This window comes from Myotis nattereri (assembly GCF_964212035.1).
Source record: "Myotis nattereri genome assembly, chromosome: 10".
In the NCBI taxonomy this organism is placed as follows: Eukaryota; Metazoa; Chordata; class Mammalia; order Chiroptera; family Vespertilionidae; genus Myotis; species Myotis nattereri.
The window spans coordinates 22,060,802-22,084,955 of record NC_138085.1 but is presented as its reverse complement, the minus strand read 5'-3'; the positions used below and the strand labels follow the sequence as shown (position 1 = coordinate 22,084,955).

At 53.8% G+C, this 24,154-nt stretch overlaps 1 protein-coding gene across 1 annotated transcript in view; it reads left to right on the top strand.

Annotated features, from left to right (window-relative positions):
* The window catches only part of INPP4A (inositol polyphosphate-4-phosphatase type I A), a 115,680-nt gene that overhangs the window by 83,983 nt on the left and 7,543 nt on the right, over positions 1 to 24,154 (top strand). The window contains exons 14-23 of the mRNA XM_081100669.1: positions 2,150 to 2,333; positions 3,421 to 3,639; positions 4,518 to 4,656; positions 8,406 to 8,438; positions 12,429 to 12,601; positions 13,490 to 13,613; positions 14,548 to 14,674; positions 18,727 to 18,867; positions 20,776 to 20,873; positions 22,031 to 22,143. Of these exons, the coding sequence (XP_080956795.1) occupies positions 2,150 to 2,333; positions 3,421 to 3,639; positions 4,518 to 4,656; positions 8,406 to 8,438; positions 12,429 to 12,601; positions 13,490 to 13,613; positions 14,548 to 14,674; positions 18,727 to 18,867; positions 20,776 to 20,873; positions 22,031 to 22,143 (1,351 nt within the window). The remainder of the gene's footprint in view (positions 1 to 2,149; positions 2,334 to 3,420; positions 3,640 to 4,517; positions 4,657 to 8,405; positions 8,439 to 12,428; positions 12,602 to 13,489; positions 13,614 to 14,547; positions 14,675 to 18,726; positions 18,868 to 20,775; positions 20,874 to 22,030; positions 22,144 to 24,154) is intronic.

Here is a 24,154-nt window from a genome sequence, read left to right as displayed (position 1 = left end):
TCCACACCGAGGGGGACTGAGATCTCTCCGGCTCTATTACAAGAACCTCGGGGCTTGTCAGTCTCCACCTCCCCTCACCATCACCTTTTGGGGAATGAAGCCAGCTTACGTTTTCATGATACTTAATAGTTTAGGCATAATTTTAAAACAGTGTTATTAGTATTAGTTTTACCAAGAATTACAATAACCAAGTGACCTTTTCCACCAGAGAGTTAGATGGCAGCCAGAAACCATCATGTCTGCTGCCTGGGGTTCCCCTGCTGCTCCAGGCCCCGGGCATGCCCAGAACGGGGCTTTGTAGTGGCACTTCTTCAGTTGGCAGCCCCAGAGGCACCGCCAGCCTTTGGGATCGCCCCCCTTGGAGCCGGTGAGGCTGAGGCTGAGGCTGGGGCTGGGCTGGGCCCTGTCTGAGATGCTGGGCTCTGCGGACGGACGTCCGGCACGGGAAGTCCTGAGGAGCCCTCCCAGGCTCAGGCCTCGCGGCTTTCCCCGGTGAGGACCAGACATGGGCACACATGCTCACACCTTCATGGTCACCCCCAAGGGCAGCTCTTTGAAGCTACTCATGTACTCCCTGTGCGGAAGGCCCAGCTTACTGTTAGAGGACGTGGCCCGTGAGGACAGGGTGATTGGGCGGATGCTTTTCTGGGGCACGGGAGGTACATATGTGTGGAAGTGTACATCTAGGTACACACATGGGTATCTGCGTACAGCACACATTACGTGTGTGCTCTAAACATCGGGGACTGGGAGGGTTAAAGGTTCTTAAACTCTATTTTGAGATTGTATTTTAAGATTGAATTGTCTAAAATGGCAGCTATTCATTTGGAAGAGGGATTGCAGGTTGGAAGGTCGCCGTGTGCACCTGGAGCTGTGGGAGGTTCCCGTTGGACTACGCAGGCTGCAGCGCAGGCTGCTGCATGGCTTCTGGCAGGTCTTTGTTGTGGTGTGTGGGCTTGTGGTGTGCTTTCGGGGGTGCTTTGGGTTTTGCTTTTTGCATGCTCAACCCATATTTCATCCAGGGAAGGGGCGGGGCAGTTTTGTGTTGACTTGGATAATGAATAGCCAGCCCTGGAAAGAGCCCATTGGGCAGGTTCTCAGCCCTGCCCAGATCACCCCCATCCCCAGAGAAGGTGATGGAGGGTGTAGCTCTCCCCCTTCTCTCTCGTCCCCCAAACCCAGTGGGCAGCTCTGAGGGAACCAGCAGGGCCCCTCATTCAATGAAGCAGGGGACACCCACTCCAGCCAGAGCCCATGACTCCCGGCTGTGGGAGAGACCTCTGCATTGGTGCCTCATCCTTCCCCTCCCTGCTTTCCTCGGCTTCCACACATGGTCTGAAAAATCTGTTTATAATATCGGGTTGATTTGGGATCTTAGCTGAGAGACATGCAATTTACCATCTCTGTCTGGAAGGGCCTCCATGCCAGCGGGCCTCCATGCCAGCAGGCCCCACGCCGCCAGGAGGCTGGCTGGCTCTCCGAGGCTGGTATTTATTTGTGTCCAGTAATGGCCGGGCTGTAGCTTTGACCTCAGATCTCAAGATACACACGCTGCTTGGTGGCGAGGAGGCAGGGTGGGAGGAAGAAGCAGGTTTCCAAAGCTCCCAGGTTTGAAGTGTCCAGGGCGGCCTCTGGCTTGGCACGCTCTCCACCTTCCCATTTCAAAGTAGGGAAGTCCTGGAGAGGAGGGGAGGCAGCCGGGTCTCTGAGGATTTGCTGGGGGCAACACGGGAGGGAGGAGAGCTGTGGGTATGGGCACAGCAGGTTTGAAGTCCCAATTGGCCAAATGAAAACTCAAGGATCCTTTTGGCAAAGTCTTGCACCCTGGGAAGTCACCCTTCACTATGACAAGCGGACCCCTTTGGCATCAGCAGACCCCATGTCTCCACCTAAGTCCTGCTGAGAATTCGACAGTGAGGTAATTTCTGGGTTTAATATTTGCGCACAAGGTCCATACACATGGTACAGATACAGATACAGACAGATATAATAGGAGACTTAATGTATGTTAATTCTTCAGACAGGAAGGCTCTCCTTGATATCCCAGCCCAGGAGCACGTCCCTGCGTGGCAGTGCTTCATTTTGTGTGGGTCGCGGGCTGGGTGGGAGGGCGTTGCCAGCCTCATCGGTCTGTTCTTACCTTTCTTAGTACGTCATCCAGCTGCCAGTCCATCATCTACATACCACAGGACGTCACCAGAGCCAAGGAGATCATCGCCCAGATCAACACCCTGAAAACCCAAGTGAGTTACTACGCAGAGCGGCTCTCGAGGGCGGCCAAGGACAGGTCTGCCACTGGCCTCGAAAGGACACTCGCCATCTTGGCAGATAAGGTAGGAGGGGCGGCCCTGCTGCGTGTGGGCGGGGGCGCCCTCGGTGTGGCAGGGGTGCCCAAAGCTGTTCACCCAGTGGGTGACATTGGGATGATCTGGAAGGTGAGCTTCAGATCCAGTTCCCACAAGGTGCAGGGGCTTGGTGATTTGCCCGTGGTCACAGGCCAAGGACAGGCCAGGGCTGTGACGGCCGCCGCTGCTCCCTGCACAGGCGGCTCCCAGCAGGGCCAGAGGAGTCCCTGTTAAGGTCTGACAGTTCCACGCTTTCTTAGTAACCACCCACTCAGCACATTTTCCCCACGGTTCACTTGTACTTGGAATTAAAAAAAGAGAAAGCGAGTTATTATACAGACATAACATAGAACAGTATATTTTATTGGCTTATATATAACCAGTAAACCAGCCTTTCATTGATGGCAGTTTGACCCTGATTTAAAATACATAAGGATACATCTGCACTGGGATGTGCTACCTCAGGTCCTTTTGATGGGTGATGCGTTTTCAAATTACTGATCTCTCTGTCCCTCACACGCACACAGAGATTCTGCTCACACTGCCCTGGCCACAAGCACTGGGGGGGGAGGCACTGTTCCTGAGCAGAACACGTTCCATCCTCCCCACGGGTCACCACCAGTCACAGGAAAGGGAGCTGCCGAGCGCCTGCGCACACGGAGCCCCAGAGCTGGGGCCGGGCTCCAGGAGGTAGCTGCAGAAGATAGGCTTCCGTGACTAAGCCAGAGTGAGGCTGGCGCCTGGATTAGAGGGGACAGACAGCCCTTCGTCCTTGAAGGCTGGGGAGCGGGGCCCTCTTTAGGCCCTTCCTTGAGCGATGTCAGCTCAGAGGCAGGCACACGGGCTGTTAGAGGTTCCTCATCCTCCCTCATTCTCCCATGTTCTCCAGTCTTCTTGGTGGGAATTCTGGCTAAGGGTCCGCAAGTGGGTCACGAGGCAGTCCAGGCTCGGCGTCCTGCGGGCTGTGGAGGGGCGGAGGGGCAGTGCTAGACTCAGGCAGGTCCGAGCTCTCAGAGGACAGGTCTGGCAGCCCCTGGCTTGGAGCTCAGCGGCCCCGGTGTGTGTGCGCCTGCAGACCCGGCAGCTGGTCACCGTCTGCGACTGCAAGCTGCTAGCCAACTCCATCCATGGGCTGAATGCGGCGCGGCCCGACTATATTGCTTCCAAGGCCTCCCCCACCTCGACCGAGGAGGAGCAGGTGATGCTCAGGAATGACCAGGACACCCTCATGGCCAGGTGGACGGGCAGGAACAGCCGGTCTTCTCTGCAGGTGGATTGGCACGAGGAGGAGTGGGTGAGTGCTGCCCATTGCCTCGTCGTGCTGCTGAGCTTGGGGTGAAACTGGAAACGTCCCACAGCTGCTCTCCCTCAGGAGGGCCTTTGCAGATAACTCCGAGACCCCTTCCAGACAGCTGCGGGGCCACCTCATGTCGGGAGGGAGACAGCATTTCACCACTGTGACCCTCGGAGGAGCGGGCTGCTGAGGGCTGCCCACTCTCAGACCCGGCTGTAAGGGGCGGCTTTCCCCTGGAGCCCTCGGCCCTCGCCATGCCTCACCCACTCGCCCTGACACCACAGCACGCTGTCCTCAGAGTTGTGCCTGAGAGCGGATCTGTGTCTCCTTAGAGAGGGACGTAGCATAGAACTGGTTTCGTCAGGTGTCCAGACTGTTGAGAAGCAGAGTTTGAGTTACTGAATTACGGGGCAAGCGCTGCTTCAGCCCTGATCTGATTGGGCGTCCCTCACCTCCTCCCACCACCCTCTGAAGAGGTCAGCTGTTTCCATTCTCTTCCATCCAAGAGACCTCGGTCCGTTGTGTGTGATGCAGGAGGTCGCAGGGGAGCGAGGGCGGTGCCACTGGCTCCCTGGGCCCTGTGGCCCTTGTGTTAGCCCTGGAAGGGGCTGGGAAGCCCTATCTGGCCTCCATGACAGTTACTAGCAAACATCTCCCAAATTTTAAAACTAGCAACCTGGGACATAGATCCATCCTTTGAAAAGAAAATACAACTTAAATTTTATTTGGGGAATTACGAATCCTATTGCTATTTCTAAATCTTGTGTTTTGATGAGCATGGTGTGGGGTGGGGATCAGGGGGGGATGGTTTGGTTTGTGATCTGTTCTGCCTTTCCCATTGGAGAGCTGACCAAAATGAGCTCTTTTGCTTTTGGAAGGAGAAAGTGTGGCTGAACGTTGACAAGAGCCTGGAGTGCATCATCCAGAGGGTGGACAAGCTGCTGCAGAAGGAGCGCCTGCTCGGCGAGGGCTGTGAGGACGGCTTCCCCTGCTCGGGCAGCGGCGCCAGCAAGAAAGGTAACCGGAACAGCCACGCCTACTGGATCAGACCGGAGGACCCCCTCTGTGATGCCCCCTCCTCACCACGCCCCGCCTCCATGCCCGCTGCTGCATGCCATCCTCACCTGACCACACGTGCGTATGCATCAGGCTTCCCATCACACTACCTCCACCTCATGCTGCATCTGTCTGTGTCTGGACTCCGTGTCCTCTTCCCCCATGCAGACTGCAGGGAGGGCTGTCGGCAGAGGGGTGTCGCCGTGCATGGAGCAGCGGGCAGTGAGGGCAGAGGCGCCTGTGGGCTTCATGCCCACGGAGCCTGCGTGTGCATCTGCAGGTCTGGCTAAGGTGGGCTCTGAAGGGCCTCTTGGATCAGGCTGCCACAGCAGTAAGGGTCGGGCTCCTGGGCTCCTCTGGTTTGTGAACCAATCTGAGAAGCGGGAGGAGGCCAAATGCACGTGCATTTCTGATGAGGCTGTGTATTGTGCTAGGTCAGGAGCTGGTAGAGTCGAGGACAGGTGACTGGTGCAGGGACACGCTGGAGGAGAGCTGTTAGTGGGCCCAGCGGACTTGTCGGAAGGCCAGTTGTCATTAGTGGGCGCACTCACCCAGCAGAGGCATGGTGCCTTGGGGGTGCGGTAACTCGGTCTGGTGGTGGCACCTGTGCCTCTGGGGCTGAGTTCGGTTCCTGTTGTTACCACCAGGGTGGGGCTCTGGGGGGTGGAAGGACCTTGGCACGGAGCAGCACACTGCAGGAAGAGTCTTCTGTCTGCGGAACGGGGCAGGCAGACGCTCAGCCCTGCTCAGAGCCTTAGGGCGTGATCGATTGGCTTCTTGTCTCTGCAGCTCGGAGCCTCCAGTTCTCACAGGAAAAGGCTTGGGCCGGGCAGCCAAGACCAGGCTGCAGACCGAGCTTCCGTTTCCTCGTGGCTCTCCTGTGGGCGTATTTGAGCCACAGGAAGTGAGGCCCAGCTGTGCCAGGGTTAGGCTTCCTACAGCCAGGACTTTGAATTCTCAATTGGGCAACTCTCATTCGAGGCAGAGTCATGCTTCCTCCTTCAGAGGCTCTCGACAAGCCCTCACTGGGATGTGCCTTTCCCGTCTCCGTCTGCCTGCAGTCTGTTTCACTGGGGCCTGTCTCAGCAGCACTCATGTCCTCCACACTTCCATTTGTGAGGCTTACAGCTAGTTCATGGAGCTTTTCTGTCTCTGTGTTCTCATTTTTAATGTAAGTTGCGTTTCTTTAAAAAATGTCTGAAAACTCATTGCTCATTTCTCTTTAATATTGTCTTGCTTGTGCTTTAAGTTTTTTCTGCAGATATAAAAAGTAATTTCTTGAATTTTTAAAATTCAGGAGATAGTTTATTTAATCAGATTGACCATTACATCCATAACTGAAATGTAATTTTTTTCTAGATACATCCTGTTTTGTTCAAATGTAGACAAATTTAAGTGCAATTTTAAAAAATATATTTTATTGATTTTTTACAGAGAGGAAGGGAGAGGGATAGAGAGTCAGAAACATCGATGAGAGAGAAACATCGACCAGCTGCCTCCTGCACACCTCCTACTGGGGATGTTCCTGCAACCAAGGTACATGCCCTTGACCGGAATCGAACCTGGGACCTTTCAGTCCGCAGGCCGACGCTCTATCCACTGAGCCAAACCGGTTAGGGCTTAAGTGCAATTTTAAAGTGATTTAAATGAGCATTTGTTTAGGTTTGACTTGTAATCACATGTGCCACACGAATGAGCGGTGATGAGGGGGATGTGCAGCACACACTGAGGGAGGCTGCTGCTGCCAGTCCTCACAGACTGTGAACCATATGCCACTGAGGCGACTGCCGTGATCCTTAGCCCGGAAACCCAGCGCATCGCCAGGACGCTGTTCGGACCTCGGCAGGAGCAGGGGGATCAGAAAGAAACAGACTGTGGGGCCCGTGTTTTACTCCCCTCTTGTCCTCCAGGGCCAAAGCTGGGCCCTGGCATGACTTCTGAGACCATTGGGCGTTCCTGGGGCAGGTGTGCGGCCTAATGAGCAGGTTGTGTTCACACCTGCATATTGACTCCCTATAAACTCCCTGCCTCTGTGAAAGGCATCGTTACTTTTTGTTCCAATTCTCTGCCCACCCTGGGTCCTCCTTTTCCATCTTTTGCCAAGGAGCTGCCTGCCTCTTAGCTCACTCTCCTGCAGAGCTGAGCAGAGCCTTGCCTGGCAGGCGGCGGGGAGGGGGGACCCACTGCCGGCTCCATAAGTCTCTCTCCCCACCCCCCCCCCCGAACCCGCGCCAGGATTTGTGACTTCCATTGCCTTCTACACACACACTCTCTTGCTTTCCTCATCCCCCAAAAGTCCTTCAAACCAGGACCAGGTTGTCCATAAGCTGAGGTCTGTGGGTCGCACCAGGCTTGTGTGCCCGAGATTATGTGTTAAAATGAGAGAAAGTCTGAAGTGGTCATGAAATCTCAGGGGACTCCGTGACCTATGACAAGCAGCTGGTCCAAGAGTACCCCAGGGGCCCACTCCCTCTCCCCTCTGATTGAAGACGCCTTCTCAGGAGTGGTCCCGACCCAGCTGTCTGCGATCGCCCCAGAAGGTCACAAACAGGCTCCCAGGCCTCCTCATTCAGACCCCAGTCTTGGGAAGGCAGAGAGCTGTATTTTTCTCAAGGTCTCGTCATTCTCATTAGTCAGACAGATGTGGAAGAGCCGCTGTGCTCATCCCCACACTGGGCAGGGTCATTCTCTCTGTAGGTAGATGGGCTCTGACAACGAGGCTGGAGTCTGAGCTTTCTGAGGGCTGTGATTTTGCTCTGTTTCTGTCCCCTTTGCCTGGAGAGAGAAATCATCAGCAGAGGTGACAAGAAGGGTAGGATCCCACGCCACGACTTTTGGACAGTTTCACAGGTTCTGAGTCTCCCTGTAACTGGTCCCAGCCATTCTTGGGGATCTGAAATGATCTATTTCCATATCCTGGAGGCATTCTTTGACCTAAACAGTTTAGGCAGCAAAATAAAATAAACTTTTATTCCAAATGATCTCTAGTTTTCTTTTAGGTGACACACCCAGTTAACAGGAAACTTAGGTTTTTTGAGGGAAATGTGAAATTGAAATGTGTACTTCCCAGTGTGACCCAATGTGGGTGAAACTGAATCACAATTGTTATTTTTGAGGGACCTGGAGGGCCAGTCTAATTCTAGACTTGCCCCTAATCATAAAGTTTTATATTTGGCTTGCATGTTAAAGAGTGGCATAGAGGGTCCTGGCGTCCTGGCTTCCTCCCTGGGTCCTACCTTTGGGCCTCAGCAGTCAGTCTGCAGCCCAGCGCCGCCCATCAGCAGGGCAGTAGCTCTGTGGTGGGACCTCCGGTGGCTGGCTGGTCAGTCTCTCTCATTTCAAGTTTGCTTCCAGATGTCATGAGCCAACAGTGGCTCAATCACATGCAATGTGACAGATGTGGGCTCTCCATCACATTGTAACATGTAAGTGTGCTCACCCCGAAAAGCATTCTATGTTGACGTATTAGCAACATGAATGTTTATGCCTGTGAATCGGGCTGTGTTTACCACCAAGGGGCTTGGCTGCCTTGGAGTAGCCGGAGCACGTCCGTGCGACTTGTTGGGGAAGAGGCAGGCCGGGCCCCCTCTTCGCTGTCCAGGATAGCCACCTTACTGCAGGCTGTGGAAGCAGTTGCTGCAAGCGTTGAGTTTGGTGCTTGAACTGTGTGCTGCTCTTAATCATCCATGTTGCCCTCCGTTTCTGTGCAGATTGCAGCCCCCCTCCTGAAGAATCCAGCCCAGGTACGTGGTTTCCGCCCCAGGGTCGCAGAGGGCTCTCCGAGACTCAGCTAGCATGTGCAGTCTGTTATCAGAGCACCATGCTCCCAGAGTTGCAGCATTGCTGTCTAGGAGTTTTTCATTGTGAGGCACGCAGCAGCTTTTCTGAGGCTGGGTGAGGGACCCGTCGGGCTGGGGGCGGTGGCCTGCAGCAGCCATCATGTGCATTTTTCCACGTTTCCCCCCTAAACCCGTCTCGGAGGATTAATGTCCGTGAGTGCATTGGGCTTCCGGCAGCGGGTCACCTGCCTGGAGAGAGGTGCACGTTTGTAAAGGAGACCTGTGATTTCACCGGGACTTCGGAGCATCACTGGAGGGGGTGTGTTGGGTGACAGGGAGTCCCAAAGGCTGTGACCTTTGTGGTCACACAGACTCTTTTCTGGGTCTGGATGCAGCTCGAGGCGCCAGGCACTGGTTGCTGTGGCTCCCGTTGGAGTGAGCGCTGGACATGGGGCTTCTGACTTTGCACGTAGAAATCAACGTTGACAGCTCTAGTTCAGGGGTCGGCAAACCGCAGCCCTGAGCAGAGTCCTGCCAGGCACCTGCTCTTGTCAGTACTGTTTCCCTGGGATCCAGTTGTGCCCAGGTGCTCCTGTGGCCTCTGGCTGCTTTTGCGGGGCAGGGCCAGGGTCAGTCATGGCGGTGGAGATCCTGTGGTATTCAGAGCCTAAAGTATTTCCTGTCCAGGCCTTGACGGGAAAGTGCCGACCCTGCTCCAACTCTTACTGTGCTTCCTGGATTGGCCTGTTCCCTGAGTGAGCATGAGACCCCGAATAATATGTCAGCTTCCAAACTCCAAACAGCTGATGATCGTTGGATGGTTGCACACCTACCTGCATGTAAACATGAGCTAGCAGGACACCTGCTCTGTATCCAGAGGGTAGCAAACCAGCGATCGTGGGACTTACCCACTTCCTGTCAGCTCACCTGGCACTGTGGTTCCAGCTCAGCCACTGGGCGACTGCTGGCTGCAGCCCCAGCTCCCACCCACCTGACTTGTCAGTGGGCTGATCTGACTGGGCTTATCATACCCCCGGTTTGCTTTCAGCCCCTTTTATAGTTTCTTTTTCCCAAAAAAGTCAGTGCGGGGTCTCACCCCCCCCCCCCAGTGCCCTGGACCCTCAGGGCCCTGAGGCCTTGGTGGACACACAGGTGCCTTGCCCCCGTTGCCGCTCCTGGCCCGTGCCCTCTCCTCCTCCCTCCGCTGTCTCTGGGCTTCCCGTCCTCAGCTTACCTCCAGGGCTGGTCTGTGCCTTCATGCCGAGCTGCTTCCTTGGAGCCTGAGTTGGAGAAGTTCGGGACCACACCCCACAGTCAGGACCAGAAAAGGGGCGGCATCACAAGCCTGCCCCCTAGGAGCTCAGGGCTGTCCTCAGCGCAGTGTCCTGCAGTTTACTGATGGGAAGGCTGCTGGGGCCCCGGGCGGGCACACACCACACCCGGCTGGTAGAGCTCTCCCGGCTCAGTCAGCTGTGTCCTTTCCCGAGTGCTGGGGGCTTGTCCAAAATTGATGTCCAATGGACTAAGCCAGGAATCCCTTTGGCTTTTCCTGCACAACCTTACAGGAGTTTGGATTCACTCACACAGGCACACTTCACCTCTCAGTCTCCCTCCCTCCCTCCTTCCCCTGTTAATGGGGAGCGGGGGTGCAAAGGCATGGCCCATGGATTGGTCACCAGTCAGCACGTTACAGGTTAGCAACTAGGTAAAGAGCTGCCCCCAAAAGTGACTCGGCTGCACCACTAGGGCATCTGTTGGTCGCTGCTGTTTTCTTTTGTGACCAGACAGCCCCTCTCCAGCCCTCATGTCTAGATGCCTTGACCTAATTGAAGGTCATTACTGTCCCTGACGTTCATTTTGTCTGAAAGTTTTACATTTTAGCTTCTTATATTGACCCCAAAATACATAACACCCAACCCCTACTCTGAAGCTCTTGACGTCATAGAAACCATGAGGAGTTGAGTCAGATGCGTGTGCAGGTGGCAGGTGCTCCTGTGTCTCCCTCAGCCCGCTGAGCCCTTTTCCTCCCCAGCTGTGGGTAGGTGAGGAGATGGTTGTGGGTGAAGCGTTCAGCAGGCCGTGCACAGGCAGCGGGGGCTCAGGCCTGAGCCGCAGCCTCTCCTGCACACACTCCGCGTGCCTGCTAACCATGCTTGTATACTCCAATTTTGTCAGTGGATTTTAATAAGGTAGCAAAGCTTAGTCATTCTTTGGATTTTTTTTGAATGAGAAGTAGGCAAAGTAAAAAACTGCTGTATGGAGTGGGCTTGCTTTTCAGATAGGACCACTGATATATTTTGAGCATTTTTCAGGTTAAAATGATCATAATTTGCATATTAATTGCATATCTATATGCATATTAAGTGAAAAGAAAGTAAAATTGGCAACATTTGCTCTAAGAGGACTTACTTTTTCCTGAATAGTCGTCATGACACCACTTTTTCCCAAACTATTTGGGCACTAAAACTTCGTTGCCATCAGATTTTTTTAATCGTTGCGGAATATAACTGACATGCATTCAACAGACTTCAAAGAAACAAAAACGTGGTCTCTGAGAATTTTAGAGGAAGAGAATTTTAGAGGAAGGGTGTGATTTAGTACCAGGCTCCCATTTTACCAGGGAGGACCCACCGGCTGAGCGGTCGAGGAACCCCTGCTCGTTTTCCACTCGGTCCAGTGTTCTTTGTCACCATAACTTATTGGCTAAGACCGTTCTGCTTTGACTTTCTAAATTTAAGCCGGCTTTTTCCATTACAGTGTAAACCCTTGTCCACATACAGTGGGCCTACTTATACAGTGAGGTCATGGCCAAATTTTGAATAGCTACATCTTCAAAAACCCATGCTCGTCAAGCACTGAGTGTGGGGGTCTTCCTGCAGGTTTTAGGCACTTCTCTCATTTCTTTTTCAACCAAGTGCTGAACGCAGAGTCTGAGAGAGCAGAGCCAGGGCCAGGCCTTCTTGCTGTGTTTATCTAAGAGGGAGCTCACCCCTGGCAGATGCACTGCTCACGCCGGGCCTTCCTGGAGGGCGGGGGCACCTGAGGGCATTCTGCGGCTGACACCCCGGCCGAGGCTGCTGCCCAGCTTTGTCCCCCTGCCTCAGCTGCGTGTGTGTGGTGGGCGCACCCAGTGCTGGTATCCAGTGCCTGTTTCTGGGTTTGGTGACCTGTTAAAAACGGAACTGATGAGGAGGGCGTCCTCGCCCTTTTAAATGCCCTCTAGGAAGGAGAAAGAGCCAAAGCCCCAAATTCCTTTCACTCTGTTTTCTCCCCTGAGGTTCTATTTTTAAAAAGTTGTTTTGGTTCAGGGTCAAAGCTTCCTTCTAGTCCTAAAAACCTCTATACTAGAAATAGATGGGACCAGGCAGGAAGGCCGGGGTGGGGAAGAGCAAGTGCAGAAGGAAGGGATGTCTGAGCTGAGAACACGGAAGCTGAGCAGAACCATCCTTCCTCGGACGTGGGGAGGGAGCAGCTAGCACAGCTGCCAGAGGCTGGACCAGGAGGGGTGTCCTTGTGCTTAGCGCCTGAGCCAAGAAGCAAGGTAACAGGTCACTGTCCTGGGCGCCCTGGGGTGGAGGACCGGGGGCTTGGCCTCTACAGACAGAATAATTTTCTTCCTTAGTCATGACTTGCGGGGCCTTCTCTTGCTATTTCCCTCAAAAAGTATAGTCTTGAGTGTTTATATGTCGAGCCCCTGCAGGTTTGGGGGACCAGGCATGTGTCTGGGTCCCAGAGGAGGGCTGGTATTTGAGCTCACGGGAAAGCTTTAGGCTGGGAGGTTAGTGACCTGATTGATCCAGGCAGAACTTGGCGCCATTCGGGCAGAGCGTGGGCCCGGCGGAGTTAGGTGCAGAAGGGGTGGGAGTGCAGTGTGGGTTAGGCACAGGCACCCTGTTAGACTTCCAGAGCTTCCTTCTTCGATCTCCCTTCTCACACGCTGTCTCCCCGGGACAGGTGAATGGAGTGAGGCCCTTTACCCGCTGCTGACCACACTCACAGACTGTGTGGCCATGATGAGCGACAAAGCCAAGAAGGCCATGGTCTTCCTGCTCATGCAGGACAGCGCGCCCACCATCGCTGCCTACCTGAGCCTGCAGCACCGCCGCGACACCGTCTTCTGCCAAACCGTAAGCCCGCGCCTCCCCTCAGGACACAGGCACAGGAGCCTTTCCTCTCTGCCTTGGGAACCACAGGGGGCCAAGTGTCCTGCCTGTTGCTTTTGCATTTATGTGACATGGAGACACAGAGGAGCCCATCCAGCTGTCTGCACTGAGGAGAGGGTCTGATGCCAGACTAGTTTCTCCCTGAAGAGGGGCCCTGAGGGCAGGCACACACCTGCTCCTCCTTCCCCCAGGGTGTGGTGGCATTGCCAAAGGCTCAGCCTCTTTACCGCCTTTTCCCCCACAAAGGATTTCAGCAAGGGAGCCAGCTGTTAGCTGTCAGGGCAAACTGTCTTCCTGTTTACAAAACAGCAGACGCTCAACTCTGCAGCCTGCGCACCACTCTGTCCAGCGGTTCCTGTTGTCCTCATAGAAGGGAAGAGCTAAATGAATGTCACAGGTGTCGTCGATGTCAGTCATCAGTTTAGCCAAGGGAACAGCCGTGCCGAGCTGGCTAGCTCTCTGCCTGTCCTCACCCATCCCGGGAGGCCTCTTTCTCCCAAGGAAAGTCTCCTCGGAGGAGACGCGCAGAGCGGCCGTCACCTCAGTTCCAGCCAGAGCTGGCCTGGGTCTGGGAGTATATAGACCCTTTCACTGTAGGGAATTAATTCTTGGCTTCCAGGAGGTACTAGCCCAGGAGTAACTGCTGGGAGGTCAGGTCAGAGGCTGAGACAACACCAAACGTACCTTTGGGAGCATCAGAGTAGTGAGCCTGGAGCGTGGCACGCCCTCCCTGGGGCCCAGGCCCCCGACCCCCAGGCAGAAGGTGTTGCTGAAGCTTGGTTAGAGCGAGGAAGCAGAGGAGCTCGGGCCCAGGGTGCCTGCCGTTGGGTGAGGAAGTGTCTGTCCCCGCAGCTGACTGCTCTCATCTGCGGCTTCATCATCAAGCTGAGGAACTGCCTGCACGACGACGGCTTCCTGCGGCAGCTCTACACCATCGGGCTGCTCGCCCAGTTTGAGAGCCTGCTGAGCACCTACGGTGAGACCCGGGGCTCCTGCCCTCTGTGCCTCTGGGACCCAGGGGTTCATGGGGGTGTGAACCCAGGTGATCCCATGCTTTCTTGCTGCATATTTTTCTGATTACACATGTAACACAGGCTGATTCAGATAAATCCAGCATGACCAGACTCTGTAGCAAAGAGCCAGATGAGAGTCCTGCATAGTGACCGCGACCCCAGCTTTATGGTGGTTGTTACACACCTGGGAGATCTTCCTAGTTGAGGAGGGATGATGGTTATTTAAGCACCAACTTCCTGTAGGATGTTTGGGCCATTTCTGAACCCCTCCTGTGAAAACAGTGCTGGTATGTATCTTTGCACATAAGGTTGTGCACTTGTGGGCCCATTTCTGCAGCCCCTGAATCATTAGAAGGAAAGTGTCTGTGTCAAAGGAACTGGCTGGTGTGGCTCAGGTCGTTGGTTATTGTCCTATGTACCAAATGCCCGGGTTGCGGGCTTGAGACCTGCTAGAGGGTGTGCAGGAAGCAGTAGATGTTTCGCTCTCACATTGATGTTTCTCTCTCTCTTCCTCTCCCTTCCTCTTTCTTTAAAAATCAATAAAAGTATTTTTTTAAAGAGTAGGAATATTTTTAAATTCCATAGATATTTCCCAATTGCCCTCTAAAAAGGCTCTTTTCTCCTTACCTCCATTTTTACTTATTTCTTTGGAGAAGATAAAAATGAATAATTTAAAAGTATTTGTTGGTTTCATACCAGTATCTACTTGGGGAGAAGAAGCAAATTGCCCACTGAAGAGGCTTGGAAAGGCCCTGCCCACACGCTCACTCCCACTCGTCACAACCACACCTGATTGTGTCACCTTCCATTTGCACCCCACCCTGTGACCGGGTGAGTCCATGGGGAGAGTGGCAGGTCCCCTCCATCTGACGCCCTCCTTCCCTCTTTTGCGTCCAGGTGAGGAGCTGGCCATGCTGGAGGACATGAGCCTTGGAATCATGGACTTGAGGAACGTGACCTTCAAAGTTACGCAGGCCACTTCCAACGCATCAACTGACATGCTGCCTGTCATCACAGGAAATCGGTAGAAGTATTTTTTAAATTCTTAGAACTAGTAGTGTCTTAAGTTTATTACTTTCCATGTGCTCTTTTTTTTTAAATCACTTAAAAATTTTTTTCAATTACACGTGACATACATTGTTATATTAGTTTCAGATGTCCACCCAGTGATTAGACATTATATAACTTACTAAATGAGCATCCCAATAAATCTCGCACCCATCTGACACCATACATAGTTATTAGACTATTACTGATTACATTCCCTATGCTGTATTTTACAGCTCCATGACTATTCTATAACTACTAATTTGTACTTCTTAATCCCATCACTTTTTTCACATCCCTCCCACCCCCCTCCCACCTGGCAACTGTCAAAATGTTCTCTATCCGAGTCTGCTTCTCTTATGCTTGTTCATTTATTTTGTGAGGCGAACGTGATAACCACTACACTACGGAAACAACTAATTTTGTGGGGTTTTCTTTTACACTCAGCTGTTGATAGGTAATTACTTATTGCCTTTTTTTATTTTTTTATCTTTTTTCTTCTTCTTAAAAAAAACCCATTAACATCTATAATAATAAAAGTGTAATATGCTAATTAGACCAGACAGACAAACAACCTTCCGGATGTCATTCTGGATGTCCTTCTGCATGAAGCCTCAGTGGCGGGGGCTGAGGCAGAGGCAAGCGAGCAGTTGGGGGCAGTCAGGCAGGCAGGCAAGTGCTTAGGGGCAATCAGGAAGGCAGGCAAGTGGTTAGGGGCGATTAGGCAGGCAGGCAAAGTGGTTAGGGGTGATCAGGCAGGCAGGCGAGTGGTTAGGGGCGATCAGGCAGGCAGGCAAAGTGGTTAGGGGTGATCAGGCAGGCAGGTAGAGGGGTTAGGGATGATCAGGCAGGCAGGCAAGTGGTTAGGGTGATCAGGCAGGCAGGCAAGTGGTTAGGGGCGATCAGGCAGGCAGGCAGGCAGGTGAGCAGTTAGGAGCCAGCGGTCTTGGATTGAAAGAGGGATGTCCAACTGCCGGTTTAGGATTGGGCCTAAACCAGTAGTTGGGCATTCCCCAAGGGATCCTGGATTGCAAAAGGGTGCAGGCCGAGCTGAGGGACGCCCCCAACCTGTGCATGAATTTTGTGCACCGGTACTCTAGTTTCATATAATACTGATTTGATGGTGATGAACTCCTTTAGTTTTTTCTTGTCTGGGAAGTTCTTTATTTGTCCATTGATTCTTAAAGATAGCTTTGCTGGGTAGAGTAATCTTGGTTGTAGGTCCTTGTTTTTCATCACTTTGAATATTTATTGCCAATCCCTTCTGGCTTACAAAGTTTCTGTTGAGAAATCAGCTGACAGTATTATGGGAGCTCTCTTATAGTAACTAACTTCTTTTCTCTTGCTGCTTTTAAGAATTTCTCTGTCTTTAACCTTTTGCATTATAATTATGATGTGTCTTGGTGTGAGCCCCTTTGTATTCATCTTATTTGGGGCTCTCTGAGCTTCCTGGACTTGTATGTCTAGTTTCTTCACCAAGTTAGGGAATTTTTCTGTCATTATTTTTTCAGATAGATTTTCAGTTCCTTTCTCTTCTCCTTGTGGCACCCCCAGGATATAAATATTGGTACGCTTGAAGTTGTTCCAGAGGCTCCTTACACTATCTTCATTTTTTTTGCATTCTTTTTACTCTTCTCTTTGGATGTTTTTTGCTTCCTTATATTCCAAATCACTGATTTTATTCTCAACTTCATCTACTGTTAATTCCCTATAAATTATTCTTCATTTTAGGGTAGGGCAGCCTTCATTTCTGACTGGTCCTTTTATATGCTGTTGAGGTTCTCAGTAAGTTCCTTGAGCATCCTTATAACCAGTCTTTGGAACTCTGACGCTAATAGATTGCTTATGTTCATTTTGTTTAGTTCTTTTTCTGGAGTGCTGTTCTTTCATTTGGGACATGTTTATCTCATTTTGGCAACCTCCTTGTGTTCATTTCTGTGTACTAGGTAGAGCTACTACGTCTCCTAGGCTTGCTAGAGTGGCCTAATATAATAGGTGTCCTATAGGGTCCAGTGGCACAGCCTCCCTGATCACCCAAGCTGGGCACTTGAGGTGTGCACTGCCCCTCCCATGTGGGCTGTACAGCTTTCTCTTGTAGTTGAGCCTTGATTGCTGTTGGTAAGTCAATGGGAGGGATTTACCCCCACCTGATCAGCTTCAAGGACTGGCTGCAACCACCAACTACCAACCTCTGTCCACTGTGGAGGATCAGCAGTGTAGGGCCCACCCCCACAGAGCAGGACTTACTTCAGCGGGGCTCCGTTGCCCGCGCAGTCCACCCCTTGAGTATATTGTTTGTGGAGGTGGTTAGGTGGTGGTGCTTCAATGTGGTTTGAAGCTGTCCACTGTGTCCATTGTCTCTTGTTGGGCTTCCTGGGAAGTGCAGGCCAAGGTCAACTGCTGCTGTTCTTTCCAGGGCCACAAAGTCATCTGCAGATGTCTATCACTTGTGCTGGGCTTAGAGGTGCCCAGGGGAGGCCAAGCTGTGAACCAAGGCCAGCTGCTTCCAGTGCTTCCCTATGCTTGTTTCTATGTATTAGGTAAAGCTTCTCTGTCTCCTGGACTTAGTAGAGTGACCTTGTGTATTAGGTGTCCTGTAGGGCCCAGTGGCACAGCCTCTCCAGTCATCCAAGCCAGGAATTCCAGGTGTGTCCCTGTGTGGGCTGTGTGCACAGTCTTGCTGTAGTTGAGCTTTGATTGCTGTTGGCATCACTGGGAGGGATTGACCCCAAGGCCATTTGGCTGTGAGGACCAACTGTGACTATAGTAGAAGAGCTGCTGTGCAGGAGACATTCCTATGGAGCAGGACTTGCTTCAGTGGGGTTTTGGTGCTCTCCAAGTCTGCCCCTTGAGTGTGTTGCTTATGGAGGTGCCCACATTGTAATTGGCATGGTCTGAAGCTGACCACTGGGTGCATTGTCTCGGGCCTCTTGGAAGGTGGGCTCTGCCTTTTATCATCTGGTATAAGCTACAGAATGATCTGCAAATGGCTGCTACTTGTGCTGGGCTTGGAGATGCCCAGAAGAAGCCAAACTATGAATCAAGGCTGGCTACCACTAGTGCTGGGCCTGGGGCCACTTAGCAAGAGGTACAGGGTACATAGAGGCCAGATGCTGCTTGTTTGAGAGATTTTAGGAAAGTCCGAAGCATGAGGCAAGATAGGTCAGTTTTATGGAAAACCCATTGGAAGCAGCTTGTGTGGGCCTGCAAGTAGGGTGCGGGTGGGGTCTCAGGGAATCACCAGGGCAGGGCAAGTAGCCTTAACCAGGTTGGTGGAGACTCAGATATGGTGCCTCACTCTGCAGGGGGGATGTCCACAACTGAGATATTCCTCTTGATTTTTATATGCCACATGTGGGTGTGGGACCAGCCTGGTCCACATCTCTGCCCCTTGGACCAGTCTCCATGTAGCTTCTTGAATTCCTAGTTGTAGGACTTCCATTCAGCTAGATTTCAGGTGCTTCTGAATGATGGTTGTTCTTTAGTTTAGGTGTAATTCTGATGTGGTTGTGAGAGGATGCAAGTTCTGCATTTACCTACATTGCCATCTTGGCCTGTGTCCCTGCCATGTAATCTTAACTTTCGTTTTATTGTTTCATTCAGTTAAAAGTGCTTATCACAGCCTCAACTGGTGTAGCTCAGTGGGTTGAGCATCATTCTGTGCACCAAAGGGTTGTTGGTTAGATTCCCAATCAGGGCACTTACTCAGGTTGCAGGGTAGATCCCCAATAGGGGCGTGTGTGGGAGGCAACCGATCAATGTTTCCTTCTCACATCGATGTTTCTCTCTCTCTCCCTCTCCCTGCTCCTCTTTCTAAAATCAATAGAGACATAGATTTTTTTAAAATGCTTACTATAGCCCTCTACGTTAATTTCATCCTCTAAAGGTTCACACCAGCAGTTTGGGAGTCACTGAGCCAGATGGCCAGCCCATACTCCGTGTTGCAGAGAGCTTGGTCTTCCTCGTCTCCCATGCCTGCTCTCCCTTCTCCCCCGTCACAAGCCTCACCCCTCCTCTCCCATTTCCTAGGGACGGGTTTAACGTGCGGATCCCTCTGCCGGGCCCCCTGTTTGACACCCTGCCCCGGGAGATCCAGAGCGGCATGCTGCTTCGGGTGCAGCCCGTCCTCTTCAACGTGGGCATCAACGAGCAGCAGACGCTGGCCGAGAGGTGCGTGTGCAGCCCTCGGGACGGGGAGCTGGGGCAGACATAGAGATGATGTAGAATGTGGACTCAGCCCTCTTCAGGCTCTGGATGCTGGATGGACTTGGTCCTCCTTCCTTCCTTTGGCCACCAGGAGCGGCATGAGCCACCTTCCTTTGGTCAAATGAAGAGGCAGAGGAGAGACCTGGCATCCCAGGTCCAGGAGCCTGAGCAAGGCAGGCAGGGAGAAACTCCTGGGGCCAGAGGCCCAGGTCCCAGGAAGACAGGCAGTGGCGAGGTTAGAGGGCCTGTGTGCCATGCAGAGGGTCACCTGGGTCCTAAAGGCTTATGCCTTGTCAACTGCCTGCAGGGTCACCTGCCAGGCAGCAGGGAAGAGCCATGTTGCAGGTGTGTGTACATGTATGTGTGTCTGCAGAGGAGGAGGGATTGGGTGTGTGCAACCTGTCATGACCTTTCACTAGTACATGAAAATCTTCCCTGCTTTCTGTCCCATCATGTGGCGTGTGTACGTTAGAATGAAAAGGTCTCTTAACTCTCAGTAAGGGCATTTGGTCTCCAGGATGATCAGCCATATTCCTACTGGGCTTTTAAATGATCCATCAACCCGTAGGTGTATGGTCACTCCATTTGGCACATGTGGTGTGGCTGCGGGGAGACATGGAAGAACATTAGGGCAGGACACAGTCAGGCTTACCTTTTAAGTCGATGACTTTCTGGCCATGTCCTGGACGACAGTAGGGGACAAGTGTGCTGAGGAGGTTGTTGGAGAGAGTCGAGTCCGAGGCAGACAGGGTCGTGTGGATGGAGATTTCGCAGTGTGACAGAAGGCTGGGCCCGCAGCTGGGCAAGTGTGAGAGAAAGAGGGACAGCGGGATAGTGACAGCCAGGCTTTTCCGTCACAGTGGGTGGGACACTGGCCCAGGAGCCAGGAGCAGGGCTCGGAGCCCTCGAAGGTTGGCAGGTGGAGGAGCCATGCAGGGAGAGAGGGAGCATCACGGCGGCAGGGAGGTGGCCGGCTGGGGAGAACTGCGTCTCCTGTGTGGGGCAGCTCCGTTCCCGCTGCCTCCGCGAGAGCAGGGCCACATCGCAGTGAGCGGGGGCTGGTGGAGGAGGACGTGGCGGTGGGGTGAGTCCAGGGTTTTTGCTTTGCTCCTGGGACACTCTCCCCTCAGCTCATAGACAAGCCCAGCTGCTGCCCAGAGGGAAAGCCAGCCTGGTCCTCAGGTAGACAGGCTGTGGTGGGCCCACAGGAGGGTCCTGCCTCTGAGCAAGAACCTGGACCATGAAGAGGCTACTGTGCAGGAGACCCCTCTGCAGGGAAAGGTGGAGCGGGCCTGGTCCGGGCCTTGGAGTTGCAGCCTGCGTGTCTCTGTGACCGCTTTGCACCTTCCTGTGCTGGTCTTTTCTGCCTTGCCCTTGAGCCTCTGGCATGTCTTGGCTGCCTGCAAAGTGGACAGGGTGAGCCGCATGGTAAGGAGAGCTAGTCTCCACACAGTCCAATTGAGCGAGGTCATTCGGAGACAGAGCGCACCTCACACCAAGTGAGGGACCCGTCCTCACTCCCCAGCCATCGCCCTCCTGCTGTCCCCTCTCCTGAGTCCATGAGGGATGGGAGGGCGGGACTCCCGCCGGGCCAGCACTGTGAGGTCTCAGGTGTGCCGCCGGGGGAGGGCTGTACACCTGGAGTTCTCATAGCCTCTGGGACATGCCTGTAACCAGTGGTGCATGGCTCCTGCTGGTGAAATGTGTTTAGACTTGTCACCAAGGCAGAGGGGACAGCCTTAGCCTGGGAGCCGAGGTGCTCAGAATAGGGTGTGCTCAGTAAGTGTTTGCATTGCGTTAGCTTGAACGCGATTGGGCGCTGGGGGAGGAGGGCGGCATCAGCCGCTAACAGCCTCCCTGTGACCCCCGAAGGTTTGGCGACACGTCGTTACAAGAAGTTATCAACATGGAGAGTTTGGTGCGGCTAAATTCCTACTTCGAGCAGTTTAAGGAAGTGTTGCCTGAGGATTGTAAGTATTTCCTCACATGTGGTAGGTCCCACTGATTGTCTTGTGTCACCTTGGGTGTACTTCCTGGCCTTTCTGTGCTGCCCGCCTGCTCCCTGCCCCTGCGGCAGCCCTTCCACCGCTCAGGCTGCCTGCCCACCCAGAGGACTGCCCAGGGCTCAGGTGCCCCTTTCTGACCTCTCCCCACCCCCACCCGCGTCACACAGGGCTCTGCCACCCCTCCTAGTCACTTGCAAGCACTGTGGGCAGGAAGGGGGAGTTCTGTGCTGGACATTTTGGGGGCGGCCAGTTTCCAGTGATGCAAGGCCCCAGGAGATGTTAAGGTGGCCCGGTGATGAGGCCAAGGCGGGCGCGGCTACAGGAGCAAAACCACGTGGGCATGAGCCTCCCCGGGTGGGGCCTCTGACCGGCCGGCGCTGAGCACAGATCAGGAGTGTGGGGTAATTAGCAGAGGGTCCCGTGTCCACCAGGTCGAGGTCTTGTGCTGGACACTGTATGTGCTGCTAGGCCCCAGAATTGCACGTATTTGGTTTTGATTTGGGGACTTAGGCACCATGCTATTCTCCTTACCCATGGCCTGGAGAGTCCTCTTTTTCTCTGATGATCCCCATGTCTGAACATCCCAAGTTTATCAGGGGAGGTGGCAGTCTGACTGGTCCTTGGTCTGAGGGGTCCCGGAAGCACCTGGAGATGTCATGGTGGCAGAGGGAGCTGCTGGAGGGGGTGACCCTGCCTGGGCCACTCCAGGTCCACCTGCTGGAGGTGCCCGCCCCACATCCCCAGTGATAGCCAAGCCCTCTCAGTGGTTGAGGCCACTGCCCAGTGTCCTCCCTCCCTGGGGGAGGGTGTGCAGACTGGGTGGGTCGCCTCTGCCCTCCCTCCCCTCCTGCCCTGGTGGCTCTGTGTCTGCCTTGGGCCCTGGGGGAGCTGAAAGGGGCTGAAGCGAGCGAGTGCCTTGCAGGTGAACTGAATGGCGGTGAAAGGCATTGCGTTCTCCCCACAGGTAGCCGGGTCCAGGCCCCCATACACCCTGCGTTCTTGCTGAAGTCACACTCAGCTTCCAGCTTCAGCCAGAAACTTCATTTTGCCGTTTCTGAGCCTCACGGCTCCCTGGGCTGTGCTCAGGTGTGACACCAGCTCCCAACGCCTCCTCCTTCTAGGCTTGCCTCGCTCTCGGAGCCAGACGTGCCTGCCGGAGCTGCTGCGGTTCCTGGGCCAGAACGTCCATGCCAGGAAGAACAAGAACGTGGACATCCTCTGGCAAGCTGCTGAGGTGCGCCCCACAGAGAGAGGGCGTCGCGCTGCTCCTGCTGCCGTGGCAACCGCCACAGGGACAGCACGCCCAGCGGGCAGGAGCGGAGCGCGTGGGTTCCCCTAGGACACGGGAGAAAGACACTGCGGTGTCCCCAAACTCGCAGATCCTGGGAGTTGCCTGAGAGGTCATTCCTTTCCGGCTGCCTGGATTCTGATAAGCTTGATCCAGAACCTGTCCCCGGGCAGGTGATGGCCAGGCTGACGTGAGTCCTCACCCTCAGAAGCCTGCGCAGCCAATAGCAGCTGAACCCGCTGCCTCTGTGTGCCCCGATAGGCCCAGAGGAGACCGTGGTGACCTTCCCGGTCTTCACACACTGTTTGTCGCATGTGTAGCTCAGATCTCCTCTTTCCCAAGCACTGAGCCCTTCAGACGTGCCCTCGGGGTGTCCTGTGCACCTGGTGCTTGCAGTCCAGCCGTTCATCCCGCCACACTCCCCGCGCAGCCCTGGGGCCTGGTGGTCACTGGGACTCACAGGTGGCCCCAGAGGCACCACTGCCCTGGTGGAGAGCCCCAGGAGCAGTTGGGGGTGCCCCACAGCTTTGCAGACAGGGTGGGTACAGAGAGCTGCCCCACCGTGTGTGGGAACCGTGACTCTTTTTCTCTTGCTAGGTAGTAGAAGAACTACCGCCCAGAGCAGTGCTCGGCCATCCCTGTGCCAGGTCCAGAACGCAGGCCACCCAGCCCATATCTTCTGTTCCCATCAGAGGTCCTGGCCCAGAAGCAGGGCTCCTAGGTGGGAGGGCCTGAGGGACCCTCAGGCGTCAGTTCTCGTCCACCTGGCGTCCCATGGGGGACAGACGGGTGGGGGCAGCAGTGTCGAGTCCTGGGCCCTTCTTCTTCACTAGGACCAGAGCTGCCTCCTTTTCTGAGTCTTGTTGTTTGTTGTTGTTTTTTTAAAGCTTTCACTTTTTATTTTTTAATATTTTATTGATTGATTGATTTTTGAGAGAGAAAGAAACATTGATTTACTGTTCAACTTATTTATGCATTCATTGGTTGACTCTTGTATGTGCCCTGACTAGGGATCAAACCTGCAATCAGGACAATGCTCTAATGCGCTGAGCTACCTGGCCAGGGCTTAGAATAGATCTTATTTATTTTCATTTGTGTGTGAGCAGGGGTTCCCTGGCCAGCCTTCGGGGATATCATCAGCCGGGTCCAATCCCTCACTTCCGGGTGGCAGGGCCAGCCAGAGCCTCAGGTGGCTGATGGCCCTGAGACGAGCCTGGCACTCAGACTGTGCCCTCCTGGACAGAGGTGCACATTGGCCCCACCTTCCTGCAGACGCCAGATTAGCCCTGGACTCCGTCGATTAGCCCTGGACTCCAGCTGTGCCATGTCTGGGTCGTGAACTCTGCAGCTTGTGAATTAAATGAGCGTGTCCACCGTTACCCTGGTTTGTCAGTTACACGTTTACAAATCCGAATGAAGTCTTTCTTCACCAGGCTCAGGGGCTACTTAGGGCCGTCTTCTTTCTTTTGAAAAGTTCTGTCTGTTTTCAGAAGAAGCCTGCCTCTTGCTGGTGGTTTGACCTTTTCCCTGCTGTCTTTTCTTGGACACAGTGATCAGACCACACTGTGCTCTCTGCTGGTGCCTCCCAGGGGCGGCCGTGGCTCGGGCTCTACTGGTCTGGGAAGCCGTCTGGGGCCACCCTCAGGGAAGCCCTGCAGGGAGTCTGGGATCTTTCTGGAGTCAGCGGGTCACAAGCCCAGCATCATCCAGCGTGGAGGATTTCGCTTTCAATGCCACTGTTGTTCTCACATGCGGTATCTGGTCCCAGTCACGGACCCTTGCCTGGAGTCTGTGGCCAGGTGGTCTGGTATTCCCAGGTGCCCTTATCTTAGAAGTGACATGGCATACAGTTGGTGCATACACGTGTCACATGGTGCACGTACGTGATTAATGTTGCTTCACTAAGAAGTATGACTATTTATACAAAGTGGCATAAATAAAGATGGTCAGTGGGCTT